Raw genomic sequence first — 13,240 nt, forward strand, 5'->3', positions numbered from 1 at the left:
AATATTATGTATATATTATTTAATATATAAATAAATATATATATATATTATATATTAAATAATATTAAATATATATAAATTTAAAAATAATATAATAAATATAAAAATAATATGACATTAGTCACAACACAACTTCGCACAATACATATGAGCTGAACTTTGATGTCAATGATTGGAGTCGAATTATTAACCGATCATTATCAAGAATAACCGTATTCAACCGAAGTTCATAGAGTCCCCCTTACCGCGAATATCAAAACCCTCCCTCGTCTTAATTGATAGCTAATGCTCCGTCTATCTATTCAGATGTCAATACACGAAAGCATGTTATCTCCTTCTAAAATTTGTACAACTTTCTAGCCAAACGCGAAGTCTATATATTATACGTCTACGACTAGGATACGGTTAAGATATAAATTTTATTTTAACAAATTATTCTAGATTAATTAATAAATTAATGATTGTTAATGTTTGTTAAGAGAAATGGGCGATCCGATTAATGGTAAAAAACTGTTCATGAAAATGTGTGCTTCTTGTCATACCACGGAAAAAGGTGGTAAATATAAAATAGGTCCTAACCTACATGGTATTATAGGCAAGACTTCTGGAAGTATGTATATTAATGAATCCAATTTGTTAATTCAGTTAAAAATAAATTCAATAATATTAAAACATTAAAAATATTTCAAAAATTTTGATGTCTTTTAAATATAATGTTATCAGTTATTAATACGTAATTAGTTTAATTTTTTGAGCTGTCCCAGGTTTTAATTTTACAGAAACCATGAAGGAAAAGGCTGTTGTATGGGATGAGAAGAGTTTAAATGATTATCTCGAATTTCCTAAAAAGTTTGTTCCAGGAACAAAAAAGGCATTCCATGATATTAAGAAGGCCGAAGATCGCAGAGATTTAATCGCTTTTCTAGCTACTTTGAAATAAGCGAATTTTGATAAAATATTATACTCTCGATATTACTTTCGATAGAAACGTAACAAGCGATTAACATATAAATGTCAGTATTATTATCGTGAAGAATAAAAATCGAATCGTAAAATTACTAGGATACTAGCATCTCCTTTACATATAATTTAACAATATATTTTTAATGCTCGACGAATGTCAAACATATGTATTATTAAAATTTATTTATAATAAATTATTAAAATTTATTTATAATTTATTTATATATTTGTAATTTTATATAATAGTTTGTTATAAGAATTTTGTTACATTTTGAAAGAAGGAGAATATTCTACATATAAGAAATTGAAACAAAAATACAATACAAAATTGTTATATAATTTGTTTTATGAAGAAATTGAATATAAAAATGGGAAAAAGTTTTTAAAATTTTTCTGTTGCAAAAAAATATTAAATCACTAATAAATCTATCTGAATATCCTGATGATTTCCTAAGACGCATAGTGCGAAACTCGAGCCAACTGCCGTGATAAGCTGTAAATTAATAATTAATTTTTTCTAATAATATATCAAATTAATCTGTTATTCATATGTCCTCATACATACATTGCATTCATGTATAATGTTCCACTTGCGAAAGAGAAAATTTAATTATAAAACTCAATACATGTAAAAATTAAATAAAAATTGACACATAAGAGTCACAGCGCGGTAATTGGAGCGCAAGGAAGAAACAACATTTCCTTCTTATTAAAAAATTGCTGCAAATATGTGAGTATGTTTGTTTATTTATGCATGAATATTTATTTTTTTTTGGTTTTTATTAATATTTTGTCTACTTACCTATAGAATACAGATACATTATTACATATTCCTTGTATTTTTTTGTTAACTGCATAAATTGATATTAAGTTTTTCTTTAAAGTTTAATGTGGGCATTATTAAAAATTAGAATTCCTTATATAAGATCTAAAACATGTTTTTTTTTAAATGTAACAGAAAAAGTGAAAATTTTTTAAATAAAGTAATTCCTCATAGTTTTTTTACAAAGTTTAATAAATAAACAATAATTTAAAAAAATACGGTCAGTTTTTACATGATCCTTTAACTTATTAGCATTAACAATAAGGTGCGCCTTATTTGGTTCACTTACTTTACATTAAATTTTTTTGTGGGACATGTATATATGAGATATGTATATATTTTAAATATATGATATATTTATTTATTAAATATGTCAATACATTACACATAAGTATTGAAAAATATTACAGGTAGCAAGTCCTTCGAAATAAATACTTGCTTCGGAAACATATAGTGTATATAGAAAATGGAATCCTCACTAAATATATATCAACTTATTTAATTTACTTTAGATTCAGTTCACGTTTGCGAGGGTACAAAAATGTTAACTTCTTGCTGTTTTCCTAAATTATATACGAGACACTGGCTTACGCGGTTCGAGCTTGATTTTAAATCCATCGTATCGTTTTAGAATGATGTCGGCTTGCAATACGAAATCGTCGTCTGCTACATCAGAAATGACACGGTAATTTCTAAGTATTGTCGATAAAAGGACCTTTAATTTCAGCATAGCATATTTTCGCCCCACGCAAGACCTATACAAAATTTTCTTACATATATTATCAAATATAATATTGTAATAACAGTGTATATTGTATTGCTTTTATGACAAAATATTTTCACATGCTTTTAATGCTTATAATATATAATATACCAAAATTTTACAAAGGAATGAGTGTCAAATTCAAGTAATCTTTCGTGTGAAATATTTCTTTAGTTTTATTGTTAGTAGTTTCCAAAAAAAACTTTATTTTAAGAACCATCTTTTAAATACCTTGGTCCAGCACTAAAAGGAATAAAGGCATAATAATGTCTCTGTTGCATTTTTTCCGGTAGGAAATTATCTGGATTAAAAACTGTTGGATTTGGGTAATATTTTTCTGTACGATGTACTGCGAATTGTGGAATTATTACCGTGGCATCTTTTGGAAGGATATAATCACCTGTAACTATAATATGAAAGATATGTCATGTACCTTTTTTGTTTTGTTTACTTACTATACAAATTCCTATAGTTTATAAGTTCCTAATGTTTGTAACAATAATTAATATTATTGTAAATATGGCATTTAACGAGACATGCTTACTTATCTGTACATCTTCGTTAAGTTTTCTGGCAATTATCGGTACTGGTGGGAAAAGTCTCAGAGATTCCAAAATAACTCTTTCGAGATATTTCATTTCTAGAGTATCTTGAAAAGTACATTGCCTATCGCTGTCACCGAAAATCGTATCTAATTCTTCATGCACGCGAGCCTACACAACGAAAATTAAAATTAATGGATTTACGATTAAAATTAATAGATCAATTAAAATTAATAGATTTACGATTGGCTGAGCAAAATCGATCTCTTTAACAAGAATAATGAAAATATATGTCGCAACTGTTTTGAAGGCCGTTCAATTGAAGTATTTTTAATAAATTTAACTCTTTCTATAGACCATTTAAGAATTTATTAAGATGAAAATGTATAATAATATGAAACTGTTCACATGAAAATATGCTTTATGTAAATTACATGAAAAAAAAACAATAAATATATGGTAAGTCTTAATTTATATTGCAATATGAATAAAACTTGTGGAAAAAAAATTTTATAAAAGCCCTAATGTATATGTGTATGCGTATGCGGGTGTGTGTGTCATAAAAGCAAATTGTTACTTTAGTTTAAAGGTAAAAAAAATTGAAAACGCATAACTTTCTAATTATATTTTGAATATGCTTCATAACATTTACTTGATAATTAAGCATTATATAATATAATTATTAATTGACAATGTAGCAATTTGAATTCATATATAATTGTTTAATTTTTGTAGCGATTCCAAGACAAAAATGGAGCTATTATTATCGATATTATTATTTTAGAAAATAACCTTTAAATTAAATAATTTATAAGAATATTAAACTACTTTTTATATACATCTTTGTTTAATTTTAAAATAATTGATATACTATTGTTTATAATATTATACAGGGTTTGTCAAAAGTGTGGAAACCCCTAAATATTTCACAAACGGTGCATTTTAGAAAAAAATGTTTCAAGCAAAAGTTGTTTGGTTTCAAAGGGGCCATAAGACGGTACCATTGGTTTGACCTTGAAGAGTCATTTGAAGGTCACGTGAAGGTCACTTCAATTTTTTTAAATGGAACACCCTATATATTTTTGCACATTCTTGTAGCTTATCTCGAGAGCTTTCCAAAACACTATAATTAAGTACCTTTTCGTTAAGTACTTTTTGAGTTATGAGGCTTGAAATAATTTCTTAATTTTACATAAACCGTAAAATATCTTGTAAAATATTCATTTTTCATTCAAATTTCATTTTTCGATTATACGAATACTTTTACGTACAAAATAATGAGAGGAATCAATTGGTGTAAAGAAAACACATAGTTGTTTTTAAGAAAAAATATGGAATTGTTAATTGTAAATTACATATTTTTTCTTCAAAACAACTATGTGTTTTCTTTACACCAATTGATTCCTCTCATTATTTTGTACGTAAAAGTATTAAGGTAAGATAATCGAAAAATGAATATTTTACAAGATATTTTACGGTTTATGTAAAATTAAGAAATTATTTCAAGCCTCATAACTCAAAAAGTACTTAACGAAAAGGTACTTAATTATAGTGTTTTGGAAAGCTCTCGAGATAAGCTACAAGAGTGTACAAAAATATATAGGGTGTTCCATTTAAAAAAATTGAAGTGACCTTCACGTGACCTTCAAATGACTCTTCAAGGTCAAACCAATGGTACCGTCTTATGGCCCCTTTGAAACCAAACAACTTTTGCCTGAAACATTTTTTTCTAAAATGCACCGTTTGTGAGATATTTAGGGGTTTCCACACTTTTGACAAACCCTGTATATTAATTACTGTTACTAAGTAGATATTAATTCTTAATATTAAACTTTAAATATCAATAAGAACTTGTTGTATATGAAAATGTGATATAATTATGATGGAAACAATTATAAAACACAATTTCGATATATCATTCCTTAAAAAAAATTTAAATATATTTAAATGTTAAGTGATTTCCAAGATTTTTTCTTGTGAAAATATTAAATCGTTAATAAATCTACCTGAATATTCTGATGATTTCCTAAGGCGCATAACGTGAAACTCGAGCCAGCTGCTGTGGTATCATGACCCTGTAATAAATCAATAATTTACTTTTCCAACAGTGCATCAAATTAACATCTGATAGCGTGTACAATAGCGTAACTTGCAATATAATTTTTTTATAAAGAAAGAGAGAGAAAGAGAGAGAGAGAGAAAAAGAAAAGAAGGAAAATGAAAAAGAAAATTTAATTACGAAAATTAATGCATACATAAATATCAGAAAATTATATATATAAATACTTATACCAGAAAATTATACATATAAAAATATCTTTCTATATATAGAAAATTCTTTATACGATTAAGTTTACTAATTTATATTAAAAATGCAGTACCTCAAACATGATAGTGTTTACTTCCTCCCAAATCTCCTCATCAGTCATTTTTCCACCGTTCTTTTTCAAATCAATCATCATTTCTAAAAAGGCGAGTCGTCTTTTTTCACCTATGTCGTTTTCATCGATGTCATCGAGATCATCTCTTACATAATGCAGTTTTGTATAAGCAATATTTTTATCATTTTCATTATTTTTGATCCCATTTTCCATAGGTTTGTCCTTTTGATCATCTTTTTTCTCTTTTATATCATCGATGCTCTTAGACTTTTCTTCAATTACATTATTTGTCAATGTGTGAATAATATCGAGCAATTTCTCTTGCTTCTTCGCAAACTTTGAAAGTTTAAATATTATGTCAGAACGAAACCGAAAATCATAATGCCTTCGATGTAGGATATCGCTCATTCTACAACATTCAAATTATTACATTGAGTTTTCTTCATAATAAATATTAAATAATAAAATATTATATATTATAATCTTAAGAAAAAAAATCAATGTCTCTCTACTTCATCACGGCCATGGCGTAATCATATCCAGTCTTCTGCCTTTTTTCTTTTTTAACTCCCATCGCAGTTTCCGTTAAAATGTCAACCGTTACAGCTGATAGATAATCGTGACAATCGAACTCTTTTCCAACTTCATCGCGAAGCCGTCTAACGAGATCTATGCTATTCTCATAAAATAAAGGTACAAATGTCTTCAAAATACTCATGTGAAATGTGGGCGCTATTGCCTTCCTATGTCTGCGCCACTTATCGCCAGTTGTGATCAGCAAACCATCTCCAAGCCATGGTTGGAAATATCTAAGAAAAAGGATAACGAATCCTATAATATATATTTATGCATATATCTCTTTGAATACGGAAAAATTGGATACAAATCTAAGATATCTAAAATAGGTAGATTGTACATTTGCACAAACAATTTTATAAAAAAAATATAGATCTATATAATAACGAAATTATATAGATTGTTATGTCAATTATATAGAATATTTGACTTTTTACCTATATTCCACTGATTTGTCGAGATGCACAGAACTACTCAAGATTATTTCGATATCTTTTGGATCTGACAGAGCGATTATTACTCTTGTTCCAAAATATATGCTAACTACTGATCCATGTCTTTTGTGATATTGAAGAGCTACAGGTAACAAAGTTTCTGGAGATAATCCCATAGTTATTAATGCGTGACCTATTATTGGTAAGCTCGGTGGACCTAAAAGAGAAGAATAAAAAATTTATTATTATCAATATGATTAATAAATTCAAATCCTTTTGATAAATCTAATTTTGAAACGTATTAATATTTACTTGAAAGTACAGTAGTAATTAAAATGTTTCAATTCTATACATACTTGGAAGTCGTTTTCCAAGACGAACCACTCTAGAAGTTTCGACATAATAATATAATGCAATTAGCGCTGTGATAAATACAGCCAGCAGAGAATAAGCTATGGTTGGTAAATACGACGTTGTTACCGGAATGGCATCCATTGTGATAATAAATTATTATTCCACGATATCACGATAATAACAATTTTTTGATATGATCAATTAATAAAATAGTCACGTCGAAAATTGTATCAAGTTCACACACTGTAACACAATATATATTACAATAAAAATGTCTTAATTATTTTTTCTTTTCTATAATTGTAAAAGCGTCAAAGATATACACAGGTTTGTAAATAGCACTCTGTTGTAAATAACACTCCTTTTAATCTACTGGTAAGAATTGATCGATTATTTATAAGTTGATGGATCAGGAAATGCAAATTCGCTATTTCTTATATTCAGTGACCTTACCCCTCACGAATCTACGTCAGAACAGTGTTCATTTGGATTACAAATAATAGATAGAATGAAAACAATTTTGTCACATAATTTCAATTTTGTGGAATCAATTGTTTCTCGAATAATTATCAATACATATATCTTTCTTTTTTATTTGATAATTTATATTTCGCAATAATTATTTACAATTATTTATAAAATAATTTAGTTAATTATAATTTATTCAAGAATGATAATTAATAATGTTTGCAATTTGCAATGTTTGTAATATTAAATCAATTTATCGATTATAAAAATTTATTTAATTTAAATTATTACATTTGTATACATATATTGAATTCTTGACATGACTCGACATTTTTAATTCTTTGAGAGATGTGTCATTTTGTTCATATATATGAGGATTTTTAATAATTTATACACTATATATAAGAAGTTATTTCTAAAGTATTTTGCTATAACATAAACTAATATATACTAATACTACTAAATTCACTAACACACACACACACACACACACACACACACACACACACACACATATATATATGTATCAATATTTTATTAAATTTAAGTCCCTTTCATACAATCCTTGCTCTACTTTTATATAACGTTTTACTCGTATTGTATGATAATTCTTTCCTATTTGAATTAAAATCATTTGCTTTATTAACATAATGCATAGTCATTATATTGCAAAATAAAATTTTTGTAATATGAATATTTATTTTTTTACCATATAATGATATAAATGTGCATGAATTTAGATTTTAAAATGCGCCATGACAAGTGATAATGCAAATATGATTAAATGATCACGTAATAAAAATGGAAAGACAATTGGGTCTCTGTTAGATAGATATACAAACATATCTGGCATAATATAACGGTAGTTTCAGACATTTTAATGATACTTACGTGCTCGGAAATCAAACTTTTGACATAATGAAGGGAAAGTAGAAGAAACAGATATAAACTAAATAAAAACGAAGGAAAAAGAAAGTATGGACATTTTATTCTATTATAGCATTTTATTACAAAAGTCCTTATTTTTTTATCATTATCATTGATTTTGTTTTCGATTAAACTAACGCTTATTTCAGTAATTTTTCAGTTTGACATATAATAAATAGCATATTTTAAGAATTTCTTGGTTTTATATATTTAGAAGAAATCAGCAAAATATAAAATAGTAAATAATAAACTTTAAATTAATTTCCGGTCATTGTATGTATAAACAGTAAATAATAAACTAGTAAATAATAAACTTTAAATTAATTTCCAGTCATTGTATGTATAAACACATAAAATATATTCTCTTGGTATGTTTAAATCCTTGAATTATATTCAAATTTGGACACTCATATACATATATTATATTTTATGGTGTAGGCAGATCATTAAAAAAATTGCAATGTGCATACTTAGTAATATGTATTTTTAAAATGTTTTATAAAAAGATATATAAAGTAAGACATTGTATATAATACTTATTTTAAATTGAATCAAGGCACTGATATTTACAAAAAACATCAGTATAATACTGATGACAAAGAAATAATAGTCTATATGTTTGTTTATAATTTATGGGAAAAATTCTAAAGTTAGAATAAAGTTTTCGAGATATTCCTATAATAATTTGATTCAAGACGAAAAACGAGACGAAAAAACGGTCGAATATTCTGTAACGCATTTGTAATATAAAATTTACAACAAGGAGATAATATTCATCATAATCGATACATCTCTCTCTCTCTCTCTTTTGCTTTTGTTTAGACCTGTATAATAAGCATATATCGTAAGATTGTTTATATAATTTATTTATGTTATATCGCAAAGAGCATGCATTATAATGAACATAATCGCACAAGTTTTAAGGTACATTTATAACAATTTCCTCACTTCATTAGGCGTTTTTATAAATAATATTAATATTCTTATATATCTGTATCTGTATATATATATATATATATATATATATATATATATATATATATATATATATATGATGAAAGCGATATTTTATCTCTTGATAATAATTAATAGCATAAATTGAAGACTTGATCGCAGTGACAGAATAAGGCACATGAATATACATATTTTCTTAACACGCTCTTAAATATATATCTAAAAAATAAGTGACATTAAAAAAATATTTAATAGTTATTTAATTGTCACAACATATCATATATAATACATTTGACTGACTGCTTTATTATTGAATAGATCATAATATCGCAAACAGCATGTCTTTCTGCTTATAACTTACATACTTATATTTTAAGTATCTTTTCAAAAAATTCCAATATAAAATATAAGTATTAATACAATTTATATCTCTTATAATTAATTAAGGCACTTTTATTTACAAATATTTTGATTGTGTCTCGCATCAAAGTCAACCCATAGATCGTTTCTATATAAAGTGCATTGGAAGTCAAACTTTAATAAAATCAGAGACAATGAGATTTGCAAAACAGATTGTGTTGACAATATTTACAAACATCTTCCGCATTGTAAATTGGTAGATATAATGCGTTTTAAATATTATGTAGTAATTTTTATATAAATAAATAATAATAATAATAGAAATCTTAAAGAAAAAAGGCTCACTACAAAATATTTATAACGATTATAGTCAAGGCATGGAAATAAATGTTTATATATATTATGTAATCTATATAATGCATGTATAAACATGTTTTCTTATATATATTTTCTCGTTGATCTCATTTCTTGTAATGCATCCTATACGTATATTATAGTTCATTTATTTTAAATATGCATATTGAATTGTGCAATAAAAAGTAAATATATGAATTTTATTTACAAACTACGTTTGTATAATAAATGTTTTACAAACATTATCTTTTTAAGTAAAAATGTCACTCTTTATTCACAAACATATGTGAAACATATAAATATGATAAAAATTTAATAAAATGATGTATATCCCAACGATCGATGACACTAATGACGAGAATGATCTGTTTGTATTCTGTATTATGCATATATATATATATATATATATATATATATATATATATATATTTATGTTAATTTTATAAATATTCGCGGTAAAGCAGCTTTATATAAATATAATGAAATTCATGATATGAAATGAAAATTCATGAAATTCATGTCTAAATTAATTGTACTTGTTACGATATAAATAGCTGTAAAATAAGTATTTTCTTTCTGGAAGCGCAAAGTTCACTGCTAAAAAGAATTATAAATAAATATTTTTCTCTGTTTTACAAAAATCATTAATTAATATAACTGAATCTATGTACAGGCACTATTATTTCAATTTTATGCAATTTGTATATATAAATACAATAATTTTTAAAAGATACAATTTTAATGCAGCACAAAATTTTTTTCAGATGCAAAATGATATATGATATCTTTCAAAATTTAAAATTTTTTGTAAATAAATATATTATACATATATACTTATTAGAAAAATATACAACATACATAAGCTTAACGTTCACTGACGATCCAAAAGATCAGATAATGAATAAAATTGCTTGTAGTTGAATACTTATAACGGTAAGTACAATTTTCCGACTTTTGCTATTGATCACAATAAAAATCACGTGCTTGTGTTTGGACGTCGTGTATTTTCGAGAGTGTATCTTCTCCCAGTTTTGAGATCATGCGAAATTTCAGCGAGGTACATTATTATAATAGATCTCGAATTGTTGCAAGTATTGACCTTTCCTAATTGAAATCTGTAAATAAGAAAAATCAAAAGGTATTAGGACAATCCGTTTAATATACAAAATTAAATTAGTATACATATAAATATAAGAGAGCTCTTATGCAAGATAATTGACATATAATAAATTGTGACATTTAGTTTCCACAAAATAATTAAATAATTATTTGATATTGTAAAGTCATCATTTTCTAAAAAAATTATAAACAAGTTTATTTGTTTAGACAACTACATTTCACGGTGAAGCACAAATTACATACACATACAACTGTATTTAATATTATAAAATACAGCAAAAGTATGTAAACTTGATTACTTAAACTTGTTCTCTATTTCTATGATAAAAAAATTTATGTGCTTCTTCTCTCGATTATTTTTATGTATCGTGAAATTCTGTCGAGTGCAAAATTCTCTTGCTTGCGACAATCGTTACTATTCGAAACAGTTCCATGAACCCTCATCGAAGATTTATATCGAAAGAAAACATTTTCCATCACAATTTCGTGATTCTAAAAGTAAGGGAAGGAAGAAGGATCCCGTGTATCCTCGAGAAATATCCTTTGTCCCGTGTCGCTATTATATTCTGTTCACTGGATCATGCGAATCTTCGTTTACCTGAATTGTGGGGAAGAACTAAATTCGGAAACGAATCATCGAGGACATCCCGTAGATTCCGGATATATCGTGGGAAAAAAACGCACGTACAAATAATGTGGCAAATCCTCATCTTTCTCCATAGAACGAAGCAACGGGAAAAAGAAGGGACATGATACTTTGGATGTGAAAAAAAGATGTCAAAGAATCCTGTGCTTCTCATAGATTATGGAACTTAATAAATAAAAAGTTAATAAATAAATAATTTGTAAACTTAATAAATAAATAATTAATAAACTTAATAAATAAGAAATAATTAATAAATAAATAATTTATAACATATATAAATACAAAATTAATTAATAGACAAATTAAAATTTGAATAGTGTAATTTCAAATATAATAAATATAATAAAAAAATATAATAAAAATATAATAAAAACATTAATATAAAATATATATATATATATGATATATTTTTATTATTTTTAATTTTGCTAAATTTTGTTGTGTAATATCGAACGATTATATTAATTTATTGTATAAAAAAATATATATATAGAGATGTACAAAAATGTTTGTATCTCAATAATTTCTAAGTGCAAATTAACATTTTCTTAATCATATTATGTCCTTATTGATAAGGAAATGGATATTATATATTATATATTGAATTAAATTTTTTTATTATAACACATTTATTTGAAAAAAATAATAATTTGATGTAATAAATATAAAACTTATGTACCTAGTTTGAAATTCGGCGACTTCATAAAGAACCCGATAAAAAATGTCATATTTTTTCCATGTAGTCGCAAAGATGCCGATAAAAGAAGCTTGGGAAAAGCGTGTGTGGTATATGGTAAGTGGTGAGAGATAAATTAAAGGATCTACCACGCCCGTACTTTTAAGATACTAAGAATCGAGACATGAAGTGTCTTAGGCAAAGTATTCGTTGCCTGGAAATCTTCAAACTTATATTTCCTTATCTGACACATTTCGATAAAAAAAGAAGCAGCATACATGTTTCAGAATGCAATTAAATTTCTCTGAATATTTTATTAATTTTCCTTTCATTTTGATATGTATAATTAAACTTTTTCTCTCTCTCTTTCCCAGCAATTCCAAAAATAATAGTCATATAAGAATTTCATTAGATTAATCTTATAAATAACATCTATTTCATCAAAATAATATTAAAAATATATAAATTATAATTGAGAAAGAGAGGGCTTATAATAAATATAATAATTAAACATAAAATATATTAAACATGTGATGTAATTTCACAATTATGTCAGAAAGGCTGATTTAAAAACTCGAGAATTTAATGATATTAAAATCGATTCCAAACGGTCGTCATCGTTTTAAAACAATTGCATTGCCATGCTGGTAATGTTTATTGATAAGATAACCAACATGCGGGTTCCACCAGCATAATTGTTCGTTGGATTCTTTGTTTCACGTACTAAAAGTCCGTGGAACAAGTCGAAGGCGGAAAACGATCGTTGCAGACTTTGTCGCAATTTCATTTCACGACGCAATTCGTGCTAATTTGCTTACAGCTTAATAACTCATATGTGTTTTACTTCTGAAAAATATTTCTCTTTTTGAAGGGAAAGAATGTAATTTTAATTTCAACATT

General features: G+C 25.8%; 3 protein-coding genes across 6 annotated transcripts in view; 1 reads left to right on the top strand and 2 right to left on the bottom strand.

Annotated features, from left to right (window-relative positions):
• Positions 1-131: 131 nt before the first annotated feature.
• LOC145960949 (cytochrome c, testis-specific-like) lies at positions 132-1,107 on the top strand. Of its 2 annotated transcripts, XM_083080698.1 has the most exons (3): positions 132-404; positions 480-610; positions 780-1,107. In XM_083080698.1, exons 2-3 carry the CDS (start codon positions 484-486, stop codon positions 938-940), a joined length of 288 nt encoding a protein of 95 aa, XP_082936824.1. In that variant the 5' UTR covers positions 132-404; positions 480-483; the 3' UTR covers positions 941-1,107. The 2 variants fall into 2 exon arrangements, with proteins under 2 accessions (XP_082936824.1, XP_082936823.1); XM_083080697.1 differs by having other exon boundaries at positions 132-610.
• Positions 1,108-2,120: 1,013 nt separating this feature from the next.
• On the bottom strand, positions 2,121-7,306 carry LOC145960948 (cytochrome P450 4g15-like). The gene is made up of 9 exons (XM_083080695.1): positions 7,290-7,306; positions 6,839-7,079; positions 6,486-6,699; positions 5,985-6,281; positions 5,473-5,881; positions 5,098-5,166; positions 3,094-3,262; positions 2,781-2,955; positions 2,121-2,541 (listed from the first exon to the last, which is right to left on the bottom strand). The coding sequence occupies exons 2-9, from the start codon at positions 6,975-6,977 to the stop codon at positions 2,355-2,357; spliced, it is 1,659 nt and encodes a 552-aa protein (XP_082936821.1). The 5' UTR covers positions 6,978-7,079; positions 7,290-7,306; the 3' UTR covers positions 2,121-2,354.
• Positions 7,307-10,489: 3,183 nt separating this feature from the next.
• LOC145960544 (uncharacterized) overlaps positions 10,490-13,240 on the bottom strand; it is a 48,621-nt gene continuing 45,870 nt past the window's right edge. For all 3 annotated transcript variants that reach the window (XM_083080104.1, XM_083080105.1, XM_083080103.1), the window contains exon 4: positions 10,490-11,014. The gene's annotated coding sequence lies outside the window, so the exon portion shown is untranslated. The remainder of the gene's footprint in view (positions 11,015-13,240) is intronic.

The sequence above is a fragment of the Camponotus vicinus genome, unplaced genomic scaffold (genome assembly GCF_025532165.1).
Source record: "Camponotus vicinus isolate PSW18456_S1 unplaced genomic scaffold, iyCamVici1.0 SCAF_10, whole genome shotgun sequence".
NCBI lineage: Eukaryota > Metazoa > Arthropoda > Insecta > Hymenoptera > Formicidae > Camponotus > Camponotus vicinus.